At 43.0% G+C, this 17,666-nt stretch overlaps 1 protein-coding gene across 1 annotated transcript in view; it reads left to right on the top strand.

Annotated features, from left to right (window-relative positions):
* The window catches only part of LOC144504730 (NADPH oxidase 3-like), a 60,584-nt gene that overhangs the window by 4,462 nt on the left and 38,456 nt on the right, over positions 1-17,666 (top strand). Inside the window, exons 3-6 of the mRNA XM_078230476.1 lie at positions 2,053-2,137; positions 6,945-7,090; positions 8,103-8,284; positions 14,420-14,549. Coding sequence (XP_078086602.1) covers positions 2,053-2,137; positions 6,945-7,090; positions 8,103-8,284; positions 14,420-14,549 — 543 coding nt within the window. The remainder of the gene's footprint in view (positions 1-2,052; positions 2,138-6,944; positions 7,091-8,102; positions 8,285-14,419; positions 14,550-17,666) is intronic.

Genomic DNA, 17,666 nt, shown 5'->3' with positions numbered 1-17,666 from the left:
GTTGGGGTGGAACTCCAGCCCCAGACAGCTGCCAGCCAATCTGATTGGTCTGTAATCCCAGCAGTGCTAGGATCGAGTTGTGGCCATTGTCGGGAATACAGGCAGTCCCCAAGGAAGAAGACTGGCGTCAGCTGGACATCAGTCTGGGATTTTGGATGGACTTCACGGGTAGTCCCCAGCAAGGTGAGGAGCCAGGTTTGAAAGGCCAGAGGAGAGGATAATTAAAAAAATATGATCTTGAGAGAAGGTTGCCTTCAATGCTATAGGAGACTGTCCAAAAGAGGCATCCTGACTGTTGGACAGGAGCCTGCCTGCACATTAAAAGCCACCAAGCTACCTGCTTTGCTTTCACCTTTCCCAGCTGCACCTATAATAGCGCTGTTAATTTACCACCTAAGAGCCTCAATAGGGATAAAGGTGGATTGGCACCCTAATGCCTTCCTGCCCACTATAATGTAAGAGACAGGGTGGGGTGGACGGGAAGGCAATGGAAAGGCCACCCATCCTCTTTAATTTACAAGCACTCCACCTTCAAATACAGCCAACAGGGGGCTGTAAACAGGCCAGAGATTCAGGATAAATGAGCCATTATCACGTTAGCAAATCATAACTAGTGGAGTGCCACAGTAATCAATGCTGCAGCCTTAACTATTTACAATTTATATTCATGGCCTGGAAGAAGGGACAAACTGTATTGTAGCCAAATTTTCTGATAATACAAAGATAGGCAAGAAAGCAAGTTGTGAATCTGCAAAGGAATACAGAAAGGTTAAGTGAGTGGGGAAAAATCAGCAGATGGAGTATAATGTGAGAAAATATCAGATTTTCACATTGGCAGGAAGAATAGAAAACGGAATATAATTTAAGTGAAGGGAGACTGTGATACAGAGGAATCTGGATGTCCTTGTTTATAAATCACAAAAAGTCAACATGCCAGTACAGCAATGAATTCTGGAGGCAAATCAATGTTGCCCTTTATTGCAAAAGGAATAGAATATAAAACTAGGAAAGTCTTGCTACAGCTATAGGACATTGATAAGATTACACCTGGTGGCAGAATGGTGGTGGGGTAGAGAATCCCAATGGGCATCCCCAAATGACTTTTACGCTATGAAAGGTCAGGAACCCCATTGCCATACATTTTAATATCATTAGCGGGTTTCCCCACTCTATTATCCTCCCACATTAGTATTCCCCCTCCCCCTGCCAACGTCGGTGGGAATTGCAACAGCTTTTGACCTGGGGACCTGGTGAAGAGAATGTGCCAGCGGCACACAGGTATGTACAGTGCCTGATCACTGCTGCCTGGCACTTCCCTCTTGCACTGCCCCTGGCACTGCCCCAGGATTCCCTGGGGGTCGGGGCTCATTGTGTTCCCATGTCCTTGGAAGTAGAATCTTTTACTTGTTTTAATTTTTCTAGATAGGGGCATGCTTTAAAAAGTGCACCCTGATCTCTTGAAAGTCGAGGTTGTTGGCGGGGCAGGGGGTTCACTCAGAGCCTGCCCCGCCAGCATGATGTCATGGGAAAGTGTCAAACATAGACATCTTGACACTTAGACAAGAAAACAATAAAGTACTTCCCTGGAGTACTACACAGTCAGGCAGACTTTGAAGAGATGAGGCAGAAATAGAGGTAGGTAAGAAGACTGATTCAGGAACCATTCCCATAGATTGTAAAATTGTGCACATCACTTCACTATTTAATAAAGATGAGAAAGGAAAACCAGGAAATTATGGACAGGTTTATAGACAATTATAGATCTGTTGTCAGGAAAATATTAGAGTCTATAGCTAAGGATGAATGAACACCCTGAAAATTCAAAGCTGATCAGAGAAAGCCAGCATGGATTTGTAAAATCAAAACAGAAAGTGCTGGGAAAACTCAGCAGGTCTGGCAGCACAGACTGAACTTCCATCACTTGATTAATGATCTCACTTCAACCATAAACTGACTGACAATCATTTAGCTTTCTCCTTTGTGTAATAAGTGTAAGAATATATTCCACCAAATGAATCATTTAATCTATCAAGTGTTGATTTTTTTAATCAGTGTTGCCGAAGCAATATCAGAAGGCAACTGGATAAAAACATCAGATTTCATCAGATGGTTGCCTACATGATACTCCTACACACAGGTGAGATATTTGCTGGTAAATCCCCCAATCATTAAGTTGTGTGTAAAGTTTGAATTTTAATTATTAAAAATAATTGTTAAAACATACATTATAAAGATTTTCCCATATTGATTCCTTTGTTTTCTTAAACTTCCTTCCACAAGGATTTGTCTAATTGCATTTATCTATTTATCTCTATCTATCTTTCCCCACACTTTCATAACTCGTCTCTTCACATCAAATTGTTCTAATAGGGAACTATTTATTTCTTGATGCAATAGCTGACATATGTTTATCAATCTAGTCAATTATATGTTATAAAAATAACAATGGCATTGACTCAAAGAACAAGAACGAAGAAAATTACAGCACAGGAACAGACCCTCCGGCTCTCCAAGCCTGCATCAACCATGCTGCCCGTCTGAACTAAAACCGCCTATCATTCCGGGGACCATATCTCTCTATTCCCATCTATTCATGTATTTGTCCAGACGTCTCTTAAAAGTAACTATCGTATCTGCTTCCACTACCTCCCCCGGCAGCAAGTTCCAGGCATCCACCACCCTCTATATAAAAAACTTGCCTTGTACATCTCCTTTAAACCTTGCCCCTCCCACCTTAAACCGATGCCCCCGAGTAATTGACTCTTCCACCCTGGGAAAAAGCTTCTGACTATCCACTGTGTCCATGCCCCTCATAATCTTGTAGACTTCTATCAGGTCGCCCCTCAACCTCCGCCGTTTCAGTGAGAACAAATCAAGTTTCTCTAAACTCTCCTCATAGCTAATGCCCTCCATACCAAGTAACATCCTAGTAAATCTTTTCTGTACACTCTCCGAAGCCTCCGCATCCTTTTGGTAGTATGGTAACCAGAATTGAACACTATATTCCAAGTGTGGCCTAACTAAGGTTCTACAAAGCTGCAACATGACTTGCCAATTCTTAAACTCAATGCCCTGACCAATGAAGGCAAGTATGCTTTCTTGACTACCTTCTCCACCTGCATTGCCACTTTCAGTGTCCTGTGCACCCAGATCCCTCTGCCTATCAATACTCTTAAGGGTTCTGCCATTTACTGTATATTTCCCATCTGTATTAGACCTTCCAAAATGCATGACCTCACATTTGTCCGGATTAAACTCCATCTGCCATCTCTCCACCCAAGTCTCCAGCCGATTTAAATCCTGCTGTATCCTCTGACGGTTTTCATCGCTATCCGCAATTCCACCAACCTTTGTGTCATCTGCAAACTTACTAATCAAACCAGTTACATTTTCCTTCAAATCATTTATATATATTACAAACAGATTCAATGGCCCTGTACAGAAGTGGCCATGGAGTGGGAAGTGAGGAGAGCATGTAGCAACCAAGAAACCTGGAAATAAGAAGGACTTGCCAAACTTAACAACAGAATGTGCTTTAAGCTTTTAGACTTTGTTTTCCAGCTCCAGTGAGGGGATGGGAAGGCCTTCGGTCCCAGGCCATAGCTGGCAAGTGGAGATGAGGGAGACATTGGTTGGGAGCCTTGAATCAAACAGAACAGCCAAAGATATCAGAGAAACCAGAGACACTTTAGAGCAGCCAGAGACACACTAAAGGGCAGTAGATACATTGAGGTTTGGAAATCCATCATGGGAGGTTGGAGACACTTCAGCGGGATTGGAGACACATCAAGGGACCTGGAGTAACTTTGGAGGGGAGGGAGACATATCATAGGGTTCAGCAGGTGGTTGCAGACACAGGGTGGGGGGAGGGGGGATGGTGGTTGAAGATATCAGGGCACTAGAGATACTTTGAGAGGGTGGCTGATGACACACTGACATGGCTGGAAAATCATCAGGGAATCAGAGACATCAGAAGGGCCAAAGATACATCAAAACAAATCTGTTAATATCTCCATGGTCAGAGTTTGTGAGCAATTGATAGGACCTCCACTCCCCAATACCACAGACACATGCCTGCACTTAACCTCTAACTCCACTGTGACAAAAACACCAACATCTTCTTTACTTCTGATGTGACTCTAGTCCTCTTATAACACCAGCCACCCAATGTGTCTCCAACACATTCTTTCTGTCTTCACCCCCTCTTACGTCTCCAATTCCCCACCAACCTCTCCAATGTGCCTCTTGTTACCCACCCGATGTGTTCAAACCTCCCAATATCACAGAATTGTTAACAGTGTAGGAGATCATTCGGCCGGCATTTGCGCTGGCTCTTTGAATGAACAACTCACAGTGCTATTCTCCCCCTTCTCCCTGTAACCCTGCACTTTCTTCATTTTTAGATAACTGTCTAATTCCCTTTTGAATCCTACAATTGAACCTGCCTCCACCACACTTTCAGGTAGTGCATTCCAGTCCTTAACCTTATGAAAGAGCTTTTCATACATACAAACATACAAATTAGAAGGAATAAACCAGGTCACTTTTGCATCTTTTACCTATTACTTTAAATCTTTGTCTTCTCATTCTCAATTCTTTCATGAGTGGGAACACTTTCTCCCCATCTACTCTTTCCAGCCCCCTCATGATTTTGAACATCTCTGAACCCATCATCACACTCATGTTTCACCTGACTCACAAGCAGTGTTGAGAATGATTTCATCTGTTGAATCCATTTGTTCTCACATCTCTTCAGCTGCTGGGTTTCACGGGGTGTGGGATAAGATTTGGGAATGTTGCAGGTTCAGTTTATTTATTCATTTTCTCCAATTTTCCCCTCTTTTGAAAGTGCTGACTCATGCAAAGGTTTTATGTTATGTACATACCTGATACATCACTTAAGTGGCTGTTCTTTGACTGTGAAGATTGGCAGAATAAAGAACAAGGAACAGTACAGCAGAGGAACAAGCCTTTCGGCTCTCCAAGCCTGCACCAATCATGATGCCTGCTAAACTAAATCCGTTTGCACTTACGGAGTCCATATCCTTCCATTGCCATCCTATTCATGTATTTGGCTAGATGCCCCTTAAATGCCTCTATCATACCTGCTCCCACCACCTCCCCGGGTAGCGCATTCCAGACATTCGCCACCCTATGTGTAAAACACTTGCCTCGCACATGTCCTCTATAAACTTCTCTCCACGCACCTGAAACCTATGTTCCCTGGTACTTGACTTTTCTACCCTAGGAAAGAGCATCTTACTATCCACTCTGTCCATGCCACTCATTATCTTGTAAAGCTCTATCAGGACCCCTCAACCTCCGTCATTCCAGTGAGAACAAACCGAGTTTATCCAACCTCTCCTCATAGCTCATACCCTCCAGACCAGGCAACATCCTGGTAAACCTCTTCTGTACCCTCTCTAAAGCATCCACATCCTTCTGGTAGTGTGGCGACCAGAATTGTACACAATATTCTAAATGAGGCCTAACTAAGGTCCTGTACAGCTGCAGCTTGACCTGCCAACTTTATACTCAATGCCCCGACCGATGAAGGCATGCATGCCGTATGCCTTCTTAACTACCTTATCCACCTGCGTTGCCACTTTCAGTGATTGGTGGACATGTACGCCCAAATCTCTCAGCCTGTCAATACTCCTAAGGATTCTACCATTCACTGTATAATTCCTAGATGCATTGGACCTTCCAAAATGCATTACCTCACATTCGTCCGGATTAAACTCCATCTGCCATTTCTCCACCCAAGTCTCCAACCAGTCTCTATCTTGCTGTATCTTCTAACAATCCTCTTCACTACCCGCAATTCCACCAACCTTTGCCATAGCGGTAATCATTCCAAGCCGTTACTAGATTCACCTAATTTCTATTTCTGTATTCTTTCCAGTGCTAGGGCCAGGCAGTCTCTGGCAAAGTGGTCACTGAAAGCAGGCAGAACCATTGCCGATATTGCACTCCTTGCTGCCTGGGGAGCCTCCAAGCTCCAAGGATTGGCTAAAAAAGAGGGTGCCCCAGGAATCTGCAAGGAGACTGCCAAGGTTTACCTTATGATCTCCCATAAGGTGTTGGGCCCCCAAATGATGTTAAAATGGTAGTGGAGGTGGGAAGCTATCCTGAATTGGCCACTTAAGTGGCCAATTTGGTCCAATTTGGAGAACTGTGTACAGTTCTGGTCACCCTATTATGGAAAGGATATTATTAAACTAGAAAGAGTGCAGAAAAGATTTACTAGGATGCTACCGGGACTTGATGATTTGAATTTTAAGGATAGGCTGGATAGGCTGGGACTTTTTTCTTTGGAGCGTGGAAGGCTGAGGGGTGATTCTATAGAGGTCTATAAAATGAGGGGCACAGATCAGCTAGATAGTCAATATCTTTTCCCAAAGGTAGGGGAGTCTAAAACTAGAGGGCTAGGTTTAAGGTGAGAGGGGAGAGATACAAAGGTGTCCAGAGGGGCAATTTTTTCATACAGAGGGTGGTGAGTGTCTGGAACAAGCTGCCAGAGGTAGTAGTAGAGGCGGGTACAATTTTGTCTTTTAAAAAGCATTTAGACAGTTACATGGGTAAGATGGGTATAGAGGGATATGGGCCAAATGCGGGCATTTGGGATTAGCTTAGGGGTTTAAAAAAAAGGACAGCATGGACAAGTTGGGCTGAAGGGCCTGTTTCCATGCTGTGAACCTCTCTGACTCTAAGTGGCTCAATTAGGCAGCCCTTCTGCAAGCCTTCCTGCTGCTGGTAAGATGCCATGGCGGCAGGAAGACAACAGACATGTTATCTGCCATCTTCCCATTGCATTTTGCTAGACCTCCTGCCTCCCAGCATGCCCCCAAGATCCTCTATTTGCAAGTCATTGTCAATGTTCATTTCATTAAGTAAAACTAACACTAATGTAGAAAATAAAATATTTGTTTGTTAACATGTAGTGATCCATGTAATTGCACATTTGTTCAATATTGAGCGATACCACACGAGTTATTCACCTGCTGCCAAAGACTTACTGATCAGACTTTCCAGCATTGGGAAGAATACCAGTGAAAGCTACCTCAACCCCATCAGAACATACAATACGGTACGTTGTCTTTTAATCCAATTGTGACAAAGAAGAGAAATTACAAATCATTGCAACTTTAAAACTCACTAAAGTTACTGACATGTTTCATTTCAATTTACTGAGCATTAGGTATTATTCATGAGATGCAGATTGTAGAATTGAAGCTCTCTGTGCAACATTTAAATCCACACAATTGTTAAAGCTAATTTTTTTAATATTTTAAATTACTTATTAATGTTATGATTTTCTGTTTTGTATTATTAGTTTTAGTTAAAGTTGCTAGTGCTTGGTTTTCTTAACAAACTGGATTATCCGCTGATTAAAGTGAGGAATGAAGATAATGAGTTAATGAATAGAGTTGTTATATTCTTTTGTTTAGGATATTGAATGTCTTTTGAACTATTTCAATAATATGTCTGCAAATCATCAGTTGTTAAGCTTCAGCAAAGTAAAACAAAAGCATACTAGAAAGCACATTGTTTTAGCAGTTACTAGCTACCTTAATGTTTCAGTATTTTCTCCCCAATATCAAAAGGGCGACTAGAAGCAAAGGTCCTATTTGTGAAGTGGCAAAGACACAGGGAATCACTTTCTGTGTGGAAATTGCACTTCATAGAATCATAGAATCCCTACAGTGGAGAAGAGACCATTCAGCCCATCAAGTCTGCACTGATATATTTAGTCAAAATTGAAATTAAAGTGGTACAAAGTTTAACATGTTCCATAATTAAAGCAGCATTAATGATAAAATATAACCTTTAATTTAAAATGTAGGGCAATAACTTATTTGCTCCTTGGTTCTTTTTTTGAATTAAGCTTGAAGTAAGCACAAGACTGATGGTGTGAATCTATAGACTGTTAAGTTATGTTTATAAAACGCCTTACTTCCATCGTTACATCCAGAAAATGGGATCTTAAATACATATTTACACATGAGGTGTTCATCATGATTTGATTCTGAAATAGATAAAATAATTATTTACAGCTGGTGATTCTGTCTTTATTTATGTGATGTTATCTATACTTCTAGAACACAATGAAAGAGCTATTAAGTAGCACAGCAGGAGTGACTGGCATCATTATTACTGTGGCTTTCGTTTTGATGGTGACTTCATCTACAGAGGCTATTATGAAGTCATTTTATGAGGTGTTTTGGTTCACTCACCATCTCTTCATCATATTCTTCATTGGTCTCATCGTTCATGGTTCAGGGTAAGCATGTGTTTTGTTTGTTAGAGTATAATATTAATGCAATATTGAAATGATGAATGAGAGCATTCCTGTCAATGAGTTTTCACCTTGTGTAAGGGACAAAACATGTGGCATTAGCATTATTAACATATTTATAAATAATGAGAAAGTTGTGAGTATTATTTACAATGCTGAAATTTAAAAAAACGGATAACATAGTCATAAAGTATTCTAATTATACAACCAAGCAATTCAAATTAAAAGTTTATGGCTAAAACCTCTCCCCATGTCATGGCTGGGATTTTCCTCGTGCTGCTGAAAGTGAATGGGCGCAGTAAGAAGTCTCACAACACCAGGTTAAAGTAGCACGAGCTTTCGGAGCGCTGCTCCTTTCTCAGGTGAGAAAGTAAATGGAGTTTTGGCTGGGATGTTAAATTTTCCATTCTTGCTATCTACCTTAATTTTTGATCTCTGGTATGGAGGGATTGTCTTATGAGGGACGATTAAACAGGTTGTGGCTCTACTCATTGGAATTTTAAAAAATGAGAGGTGATCTCATTGAAACATATAGGATTCTTAAGGGGTTTGACAGGGTAAATGCTGAGATGATATTTCCCCTCATGGGACAGTCTCGGACCAGAGAGCTTAGTTTCAGAATAATTTAAGTCTGAGATGAAGAGGAATTTCTCTCAGAGGCTTTTGTGTTTGTTGTTGCAATTGTAAAGGGTATTGGTGTGACCACACCTAGAGTATTGTGTCCAGTTTTGGTCTCCTTATTTGAGAAAGGATGTGGTGGCATTGGAAGCAGTTCAGAGGAAGTTCACCAGATTGATTCCGGGGATGAAGGGGTTGATGTATGAGGAGAGATTAAACAGTTTGGGCTTCTATTTGCTGGAGTTTAGAAGGACGAGAGGGGATCTGATCGAACTTTATAAAATTTTAAAAGGGATTGATAAAGTAAATGTTTCCTCTTATGGGGCAATCTAGAACAAAAGGTCACAGGTATAGGTTACGAGGCGGTAGATTTAAAACTGAGATGAGGAGGTACTACTTCTCGCAGAGGCTGGTGAATTTGTGGAGCTCACTGCCCCATAGCGCGGTGGAGTCTGAATCGTTAAATGGTTTCAAGAGGGAGAGAGACATATTTCTAATTTTAAAAGAGGGAAAGGAGGATACGGGGAACAGGTAGGGAGGTGGATTTGAGACCAGGAGAGATCATTCATGTTCTGACTGAATGGCGAAGCAGACTCGAAGGGCTGAACTTGCCTACTTCTGCTCCTAATTCCGATGTTCCTATGTTTGTAACTCCTTGCCACAGAGAGCTGTGAGGGCAGACTTTTGATCAGTAAGAAAATCAAGGGTTACAGGGAAAGGGCAGGAAAATGAACGTAAGGAATGTCCGATCAGCCATGATCTTATTTAATGGTGGAGCAGGCATAATGGGTCAAACGGCCTACTCCTGTTCTTATTTCTTATGGTCTTATACTTGCATTGGGTCCCGCCACTGATGAGCCCAGAGAATCCTGCCCATTGGATGGAATTTTCCGGCCTTTCCTGCCAAGGGTATCTTCCAGTCCCATCAAAGGCTATGCCCCAATGGCAGGTTCCCCAACAGTGGGGCAGGCGAGCAACACAAATCGCCAATGACTTTGCCAAAAGGAACATCCTGCCGGTGCAAGCATATTTATATTGCTCAGAATCTCATTTCAATGATTTAATCTTTAACAACAAAATCCATGCTGTAAATTTAAACTCAAAATCCTTATTTCAGACATATGAAAAATACTTAAGGGAATCCCTCACTATCAATATCCAGGGGGTTACCATTGACCAGAAACCGAATTTGACTAGCCATATTAATTTGTGGCTACAAGAGCAGGTCAGAGGTTGGGAATCCTGCGGTGAGAGACTCACTTCCTGACTCCCTAAAACCTATCCACCATCTACAAGGCATAAGTCAGGAGTGTGATGGAATACTCTCACTTGCCTGGATGAGTGCAATTCCAACAACACTCAAGAAGCTTGACACCATCTAGAACAAAGCAGCCCACTTGATTGATCCAAAAATATTCAACCCTCCACCACCAACAAACAGCGGTAGCCATGTGTACCATCTACAAGATGCACTGCAGGAACTCACCAAGGTTCCATGGACACGGGCCCAATTTTACCATCAAGTTGCGCCCTTTTTTGGGCGTGAAAAATTGGTAAAGTCAGGCGTGAGACGGGTAGCGCGATCCGGTTCCCCCTTTATCGAGGCCCAAAAATAGCCGCGATCGGGACCGCGCCTAAAACGGGCGCAATGGCCATTTAAATGTATTTAAATTGACTTAAGAGGCTGCACGCCCAACCTTGCTGGCACTTCGTCCTTTACCAGTGCATTCACTCATCCAGATTCGGCGTGAAACAGATATGCTCTACAAAAGTCCAAGTCAGGTGCTCCAGCTCGTGAGGAGGTAAGTGCCAAGCGTCCGATGGCTGTCTGCTTGAGATCAGTGGAAGGGAGGGGGAAGGGGGGGTCCACTACCACTCTGCCTGAGATCGGTGGGAGGAAGGAGGGAGGGGGCCGCGATCGGTCTGGGTAGCGGGTGGATGGGGGGATAAGGGGGTCAGTAAAGTTGTGGGGGAGGGGCAATGTCTGTGGGGGCCAGGGGGAGGCAGTATCCGGCAATGTGGCAGGGGAGCCGCATTCTATCTTTTTTTTTCTGTGCATGCGCAGTTGGAGGTGCAGATCGGGGCTGCAGAAGTTCGGGCACGTTAAGCCCTGCCCACAGGCTTCTACAGCGCGATTCGGAATCGCTGATATTTTTTCAGGCAGAGTACGTATGGAGGCACCTGAGAACGGGTCTAAAAGTCAGACCTGAAAAACTCCCAGTTTCAAGTCGCCAGCACTTAGAATCAAAATGGTAAAATAGGGCCCAGCATCTTCCAAACCCATTTCTCTACCATCTAAAAGGACAAGAAAAGCAGATACCTGGAACACCATCAGTTGGAGGTTCCCTTCCAAGTCACTCACTAACCTGACTTGGAAATATATCACCTTCCTTCACTGTCACTGGGTCAACATCCTGGAATTCCCCACCTAACAGCACTGTGGGTTTTCCTACAGCTGATGAGAACATAGTGAAAACCTAATCAAAATTTAAAGGAACTAGTGAAGAAGGGGTCAAATGTAAACGTTCTTCATGTGGAACCAGAGGCCTGACTATAATATAACAAAATCTCATTCTGAATGTAAATGAAAAAAATTTAATCTATTCACCTCTTGTACTAAATTCTAAACACATACTTTTACAAACATAATTGTCATTTTGCTATTAATACTACACAAAGATGATCTTTTCCTTTAGGGTAGTTAACATTGAGAAAAGCTCAGTATGTGTACTTTTTTCAGTATCTAAATGCCTAGACTTTCTGTAGATGTTGGCCTATCAGTTGAACCTTTGAAGCCTCAAAAAATCCCTCCAACAACAGGGCTCAACATATATTCTGAGTGTAAGAGTGAAATGCCAGCATGGGTGGATACCATTTTGAAATGTTGTGTGCATCCAATGCAAAGAGTGGACTTTTGATTTGCTTTGATTTATTATTGTCACATGTATTAGCATACAGTGAAAAGTATTGTTTCTTGCGCGCTATACAGACAAAGCATACTGTTCATAGAGAAGGAAACGAGAGAGTGGAGAATGTAATGTTACAGTCATAGCTAGGATGTAGAGAAAGATCAACTTAATGCATGGTAGGTCCATTCAAAAGTCTGACGGCAGTGGGGAAGAAGCTGTTCTTGAGTCGGTTGGTACGTGACCTCAGACTTTTGTATCTTTTTCCCGACGGAAGAAGGTGGAAGAGAGAATGTCCGGGGTGTGTGGGGTCCTTAATTATGCTGGCTACTTTGCCGAGGCAGCGGGAAGTGCAGACAGAGTCAATGGATGGGAGGCTGGTTTGCGTGATGGATTGAGCTACATTCACGACCTTTTGTAGTTTCTTGCGGTCTTAGGCAGAGCAGGAGCCATACCAAGCTGTGATACAACAAGGAAGAATGCTTTCTATGGTGCATCTGTAAAAGTTGGTGAGAGTTGTAGCTGACATGCCAAATTTCCTTAGTCTTCTGAGAAAGTAGAGGTGTTGGTGGGTTTCTTAACTATAGTGTCTGCATGGGGGGACCAGGACAGGTTGTTGATGATCTGGACGCCTGAAAACTTGAAGCTCTTGATTGACCCTTTCTATTTCGTCCCTGTTGATGTAGACAGGGGCATGTTCTCCTCCATGCTTCCTGAAGTTGAAAGTCGATGACACATCGATGATGTGCCTCAAACTCCTGCACATCTTCACAACATAGCCCTCTTTGCCTATTTGATCCCCTACATTCAATTATAAGGTTGTGGTGTGTTACAGTTCACTGAGGGAGTCAAAGTTGCGATTGCAGCATGCAATTTTCACATGTCTGTTTTAGTCTGGAGCTCTGGACAGTGATGGTAGAGGCTCCAGGATGGTCTCCATCAGATAGCTGACCAGGAATCTCTCCCACTTATACCATCTGCCATTGGCATGCATTGGAAGGATTGTAGGTCAAAATTCAACCTGTTTGGCTGCATTACAGACACATATCAAAGATAAAGGCAAAACATGGCGGATGCTGGTGTCTGACACAAAAACGGAAAATGCTGGAAAATCTCAGCAGATCTGACAGCATCTTTGAGAGAATAGAGCTAATGCCTTGGCAGCGAGTTCCAAGCACCCACCATCCTCTGTGTAAAACATTTGCCTTGTACATCTCCTTTAAAACTTGCCCCTCGCACCTTAAACCTATGCCCCCTAGTAATTGACTCTTCCACCCTGGGAACCGATCTATATCCTGCTGTATCCCCCAACGGTCCTCATCGCTATCTGCAATTCCACCAACCTTTGTGTTGTGCGCAAACTTACTAATCAAACCAGCTACATTTTCCTCCAAATCATTTATATATATTACAAACAGCAAAGGTCCAGCACGGATCCCTGAGGAACACCACTAGTCATAGCCCTCCATTCAGAAATGCACCCTTTCATTGCTACCCTCTTTCTTCTATGACCAAGTCAGTTCTGTATCCACCTTGCCAGCTCACCTCTGATTCCATGCGACCTCACCTCTGTACCAGTCTGTCATGAGGGACCTTGTCAAAGGCCTTACTGAAGTCCATGTAGACAACATCCACTGCCCTATCCTCATCGATCATCTTCGTCACTTCCTCGAAAAACTTGATCAAGTTAGTGAGACATGACCTCCCCTTCATCCATGCAGCCTCATTAAAATACTTTAAATGAAATATCCAACTCCTTCTGGAAATGGGTTGGTTGCTCACACTCACAATGCTATCAAAGTGGGCAGATTTGAGAAAGGTTGGGTTCAGGGCTATGAGAAGAGAGTAGGGGAGAATGGCTATCTCAAAGGGCTGGCAGTAACAGTAGGCCTTCTTTGAATTTATGGTTACCTACTGGAATTTCAAACAGGCACTACCAATGTCTCTTGGAACAGAAAAGCTGCCAGGGCACAAGGGTGATCTCTTTTAATCAAGTCAGTTGGTTTTTAATTGACAATATTTTGGCTGAACTGAATCCATTTTTTTCCCAATAAAGAAATCTGTACATGGAAACAATTTTGATATAAAGGGTTTTCCATTGTAAGTGATATTAAAATTATTGGGCCACCCAAAACAGCATTATCCTGCTCATGGGGGAGTTCTCTGTTTTAATATAAATGATGAAAATATAATTCAATAACTTCAGATTTTTTTCCCTTTGAGGGAGGGGAGAGCAAAGTTATCACAATGGACATCTTTCTGGCTGCTCCATCATTAGCCAAGAACAAATTGCACTTTTGTAATATTGGTGATCTTAGCAAGATTGTAGTCAATGTGTTGTCTTTCCAAACATTTTACCTGATAAATAAGATGTATGAAAAACTGTTGAAATAATTTGATACTGAATATATTTTAAATTAAAATCAATAATGACAAACTGTGTTAAAGAAAAATTATTCCATTTTCGGTGATAGAAATAATGCAACAGATCTATTCTGAAAATTATAGAACCATTAACAGCATTTTTAAATATTGTAATTGTTCTTTCCAGAATTCATAAAATGTAGACAGTTGATTAAGTGATCCTGTCTTGCAGGCGCATTGTTCGAGGACAGACACCTCAGAGTCTTCAGGACCACAATGTTACATACTGCAAAGATCACTATGAAGAATGGGGAGACATCCCAGAATGCCCTTTACCACAATTTGCTGGAAATGAACCAGTAGTAAGTCAGAAGATAAATCAAACATCTTTACATGTATATTAATTGCCATTTTATGAAGCACTTGTTGGGTAATAACACCATCAATTTCTATGACATTGGTAAAGCCAAATTATTTGCCTCATAAATCTGAGTAGTTTGCAAGATCAAGGAGCAGCATGGTGACACAGTGGCCAGCACTGCTGCCTCACAGTGCCAGGAACCTGGATTCGATTCCTGGCTCGGATCACAGTCTGTGCAGAGTCTGCACGTTCTCCCTGTGTCTGCATTGGCTTCCTCCAGGTGCTCCGGTTTCCTCCCACAGTCCAAAAGATATGCTGGTTAGGTGCATTGGGTCTGTACACATTGGAGTTTAGAAGGATGAAGGGGGACCTTATTGAAACTTACAGGATACTGCGAGGCCTAGATAGAGTGAATGTGGAGAGGATGTTTCCACTAGTAGGAAAAACTAGAACCAGAGGGCACAACCTCAGGATAAAGGGACGATCCTTTAAAACAGAGATGAGAGAATAGTGAATCTGTGGGACTCTTTGCCGCAGAAGACTGTGGAGGCCAGGTCATTGAGTGTCTTTAAGACAGAGATAGATAGGTTCTTGATTAATAAGGGGATTAGGGGTTATGGGGAAAAGGCAGGAGAATGGGGATGAGAAAAATATCATCCGTGATTGAATGGCGGAGCAGACTCGATGGGCCGAGTGGCCTAATTCCGCTCCTCTGTCTTATGGTCTTATTGACCGGGCTAAATTCTCCCTCAGTGAACCCAAACAGGCACCTGAATGTGGTGACTAGGGGATTTTCACAGTAACTTCATTGCAGTGTTATTGTAAGCCTACTTCAAAAAAGAAACTTTAAAAAAGAAAAGAAACTCCCTTCAAAGGGTATGAAAAATCAACTATGTAGCATGATCTGGGATTGAATGTGGAGCTGGTAGTTTGCCTTTCCCCTGAAGAGTACTTGTGAAACAATTACATTTTTACAACAATATTTCACAATCACAATATTTCACAATCACAAAATTTCACAATCACTTGTTGCTGGTCATAAATTTTAGAATTTTATTAAAAATTTTAATTAAAATGTTATCATTGAATTCAATTTTACAACATGACTACTTGAATTCATAAACTCCAGATTATCTGTTCACTACCATAACTTATTTTACTGAGCTACACTAAGTCAGGGTGATTGCAGATTTGACCCATTGCCTGTTCTAAGTTAGCTAACCGTTGCCAGGGCAACAATTGTGACACTAAAACTGGTGTTAGAATCTAAGAAACATCCCTTCACACAAAGGATTACAGGAATGTGGAGGGACAAGAATCTCAGCAAGGTTTATCACTTCTGCTGGAAATCTTCTGCATGAGGATAGGATCAGAGTCAACTGTGATGTCATCACAATGATGATTGCACAATGTTCAGTACAGTTCATGGCAGGTGGGAAGGAGATGGTAAAATCAGAAGGAGCCATGGCTGATAGACATTTAGGCAATTGTGTCACAAGCCGGACCAGTTTTAAACAGGCTACCTGCCACAACTAGGTGGGAAGCAAATTTAAATATTCAATAGTCCATTGGCCCAAAATGGCCATTTTACCAAACTGTTAGCATTTTGCCATTGGCAAATCAAACCCTTCTGGTTGGGGAAGCCACCAGATTATAGGGAGGTGTCCTCCCAGCAGAAGCCCTGGAATTAAGGGGAGGCCATGGGCAGGGAAGACAGTGCCTGGAGCCCGAACGGTTAACTCAGACGGTCCCCTGAATCAAAATCATTTTAAAGTTTTCTTTAACCTTTCTTTGGCCTACCTCATGCAGGCTGCAGGACTCCCCCGACTGGATTGGCTGGACAGACATTCTGCACAGAATAGAGAGTCAGGCAGCAGTTTATTCATGAGCTGCCACAGGCAAAATCGAGCTGACATGCTGTTGGGACCCTGAACCTTTTGATAAAATTCTGCTTATAATATATTGTGAAGCATCTCTATCATTTCCTTATTGCCATTATACTTTCTTGTCTTTACCTCTAAGGAGCCATGGGGCATGGTTTTACCTCACGACACCCGGTGATCAGCATGATGAACTGGAAAAATAGCGTGCGATGCTAAAAATCCAATTTGCACCTGATGCAAAACGGATTGCTATCTTCATGACCCCCTTTTGATGGTGTGAACCATTTCGAAGGGCACGAAGCTTATGGTGCAGCATGATGCATTCAGCACCCCCAGTACAGATGTGTGGTTGCTGGTGTGCAGCGTGAAGCTGCCCCTGTGGATGGCCAGCTGCCCCAGGTACGGAGCCCCAAGACCGCAGGCCATTGGCGGCAGTATGTGGCAGACTGGGCTCAGGTTCTGGTGCTCACGTAGAGTATACTGTGGCTGGGACGAGGTTCCCATTGAGAACCTTTGAAACATAAACCTGGATGTCTGGCTTGCAGTTCAGACAGATGGTGGAGATGCATCCTCCTGACTTCCATGCGATGAATGGTCATTGTAGGCAGCACTGCAGAGTCCATGCAGCATGAGGAGCCGTGTTAACACCTGCAGACCTCCCATGATTGGGGTAACAGTTGCCGGACCTGGTGCTAGTGGGGCCTGAGATCAAATGTCTGCAATAAAGAGCGAGCGGACAGATGGCAGGGTAACCAGTGCAACATTAGTGGGTAGGGACTGGACTTCATAAGTAACCCCTCAGGGATCATTTAGCAGCCTTGGGGAATGGGCTTAACATGAGCCCCAAGCCAGTGGTGACTCCCACCCCATGGATCCCCAGATATGCCCAAGACCCCCCAATCCCCTGCACCCATGCAAGCCCCCCACCCCATCCTGCACCATGGCAACAGTTGATCCCCCCCTCCCCTGCACCCCGGAGGTTGGTGCTCAGCAGTACTCACCTCCTAGCTCTCCTTCGCCTGAGCCACACTTTTAAAGACCTGTTCTAATTGGTGCTGGTGTGACATCACACCAGAGAGGTGGGAAGCATTTGGGAGCCAAACTTCCTAATCATACTGAAATCCAGCCAATTTCTTGCTAATAAGCTTCACACACACTCTGGGCACAATGTGGTTTGTGTCAATCTAAAGGGGCTAGAAAGGTGGCAAACCGTTTGGTGCTGGGCGTGAATTGGA

Source organism: Mustelus asterias, chromosome 15 (genome assembly GCF_964213995.1).
Source record: "Mustelus asterias chromosome 15, sMusAst1.hap1.1, whole genome shotgun sequence".
In the NCBI taxonomy this organism is placed as follows: Eukaryota; Metazoa; Chordata; class Chondrichthyes; order Carcharhiniformes; family Triakidae; genus Mustelus; species Mustelus asterias.
Note: the sequence above shows the minus strand (reverse complement) of the source record. Positions and strands in the feature narration are given on the sequence as shown.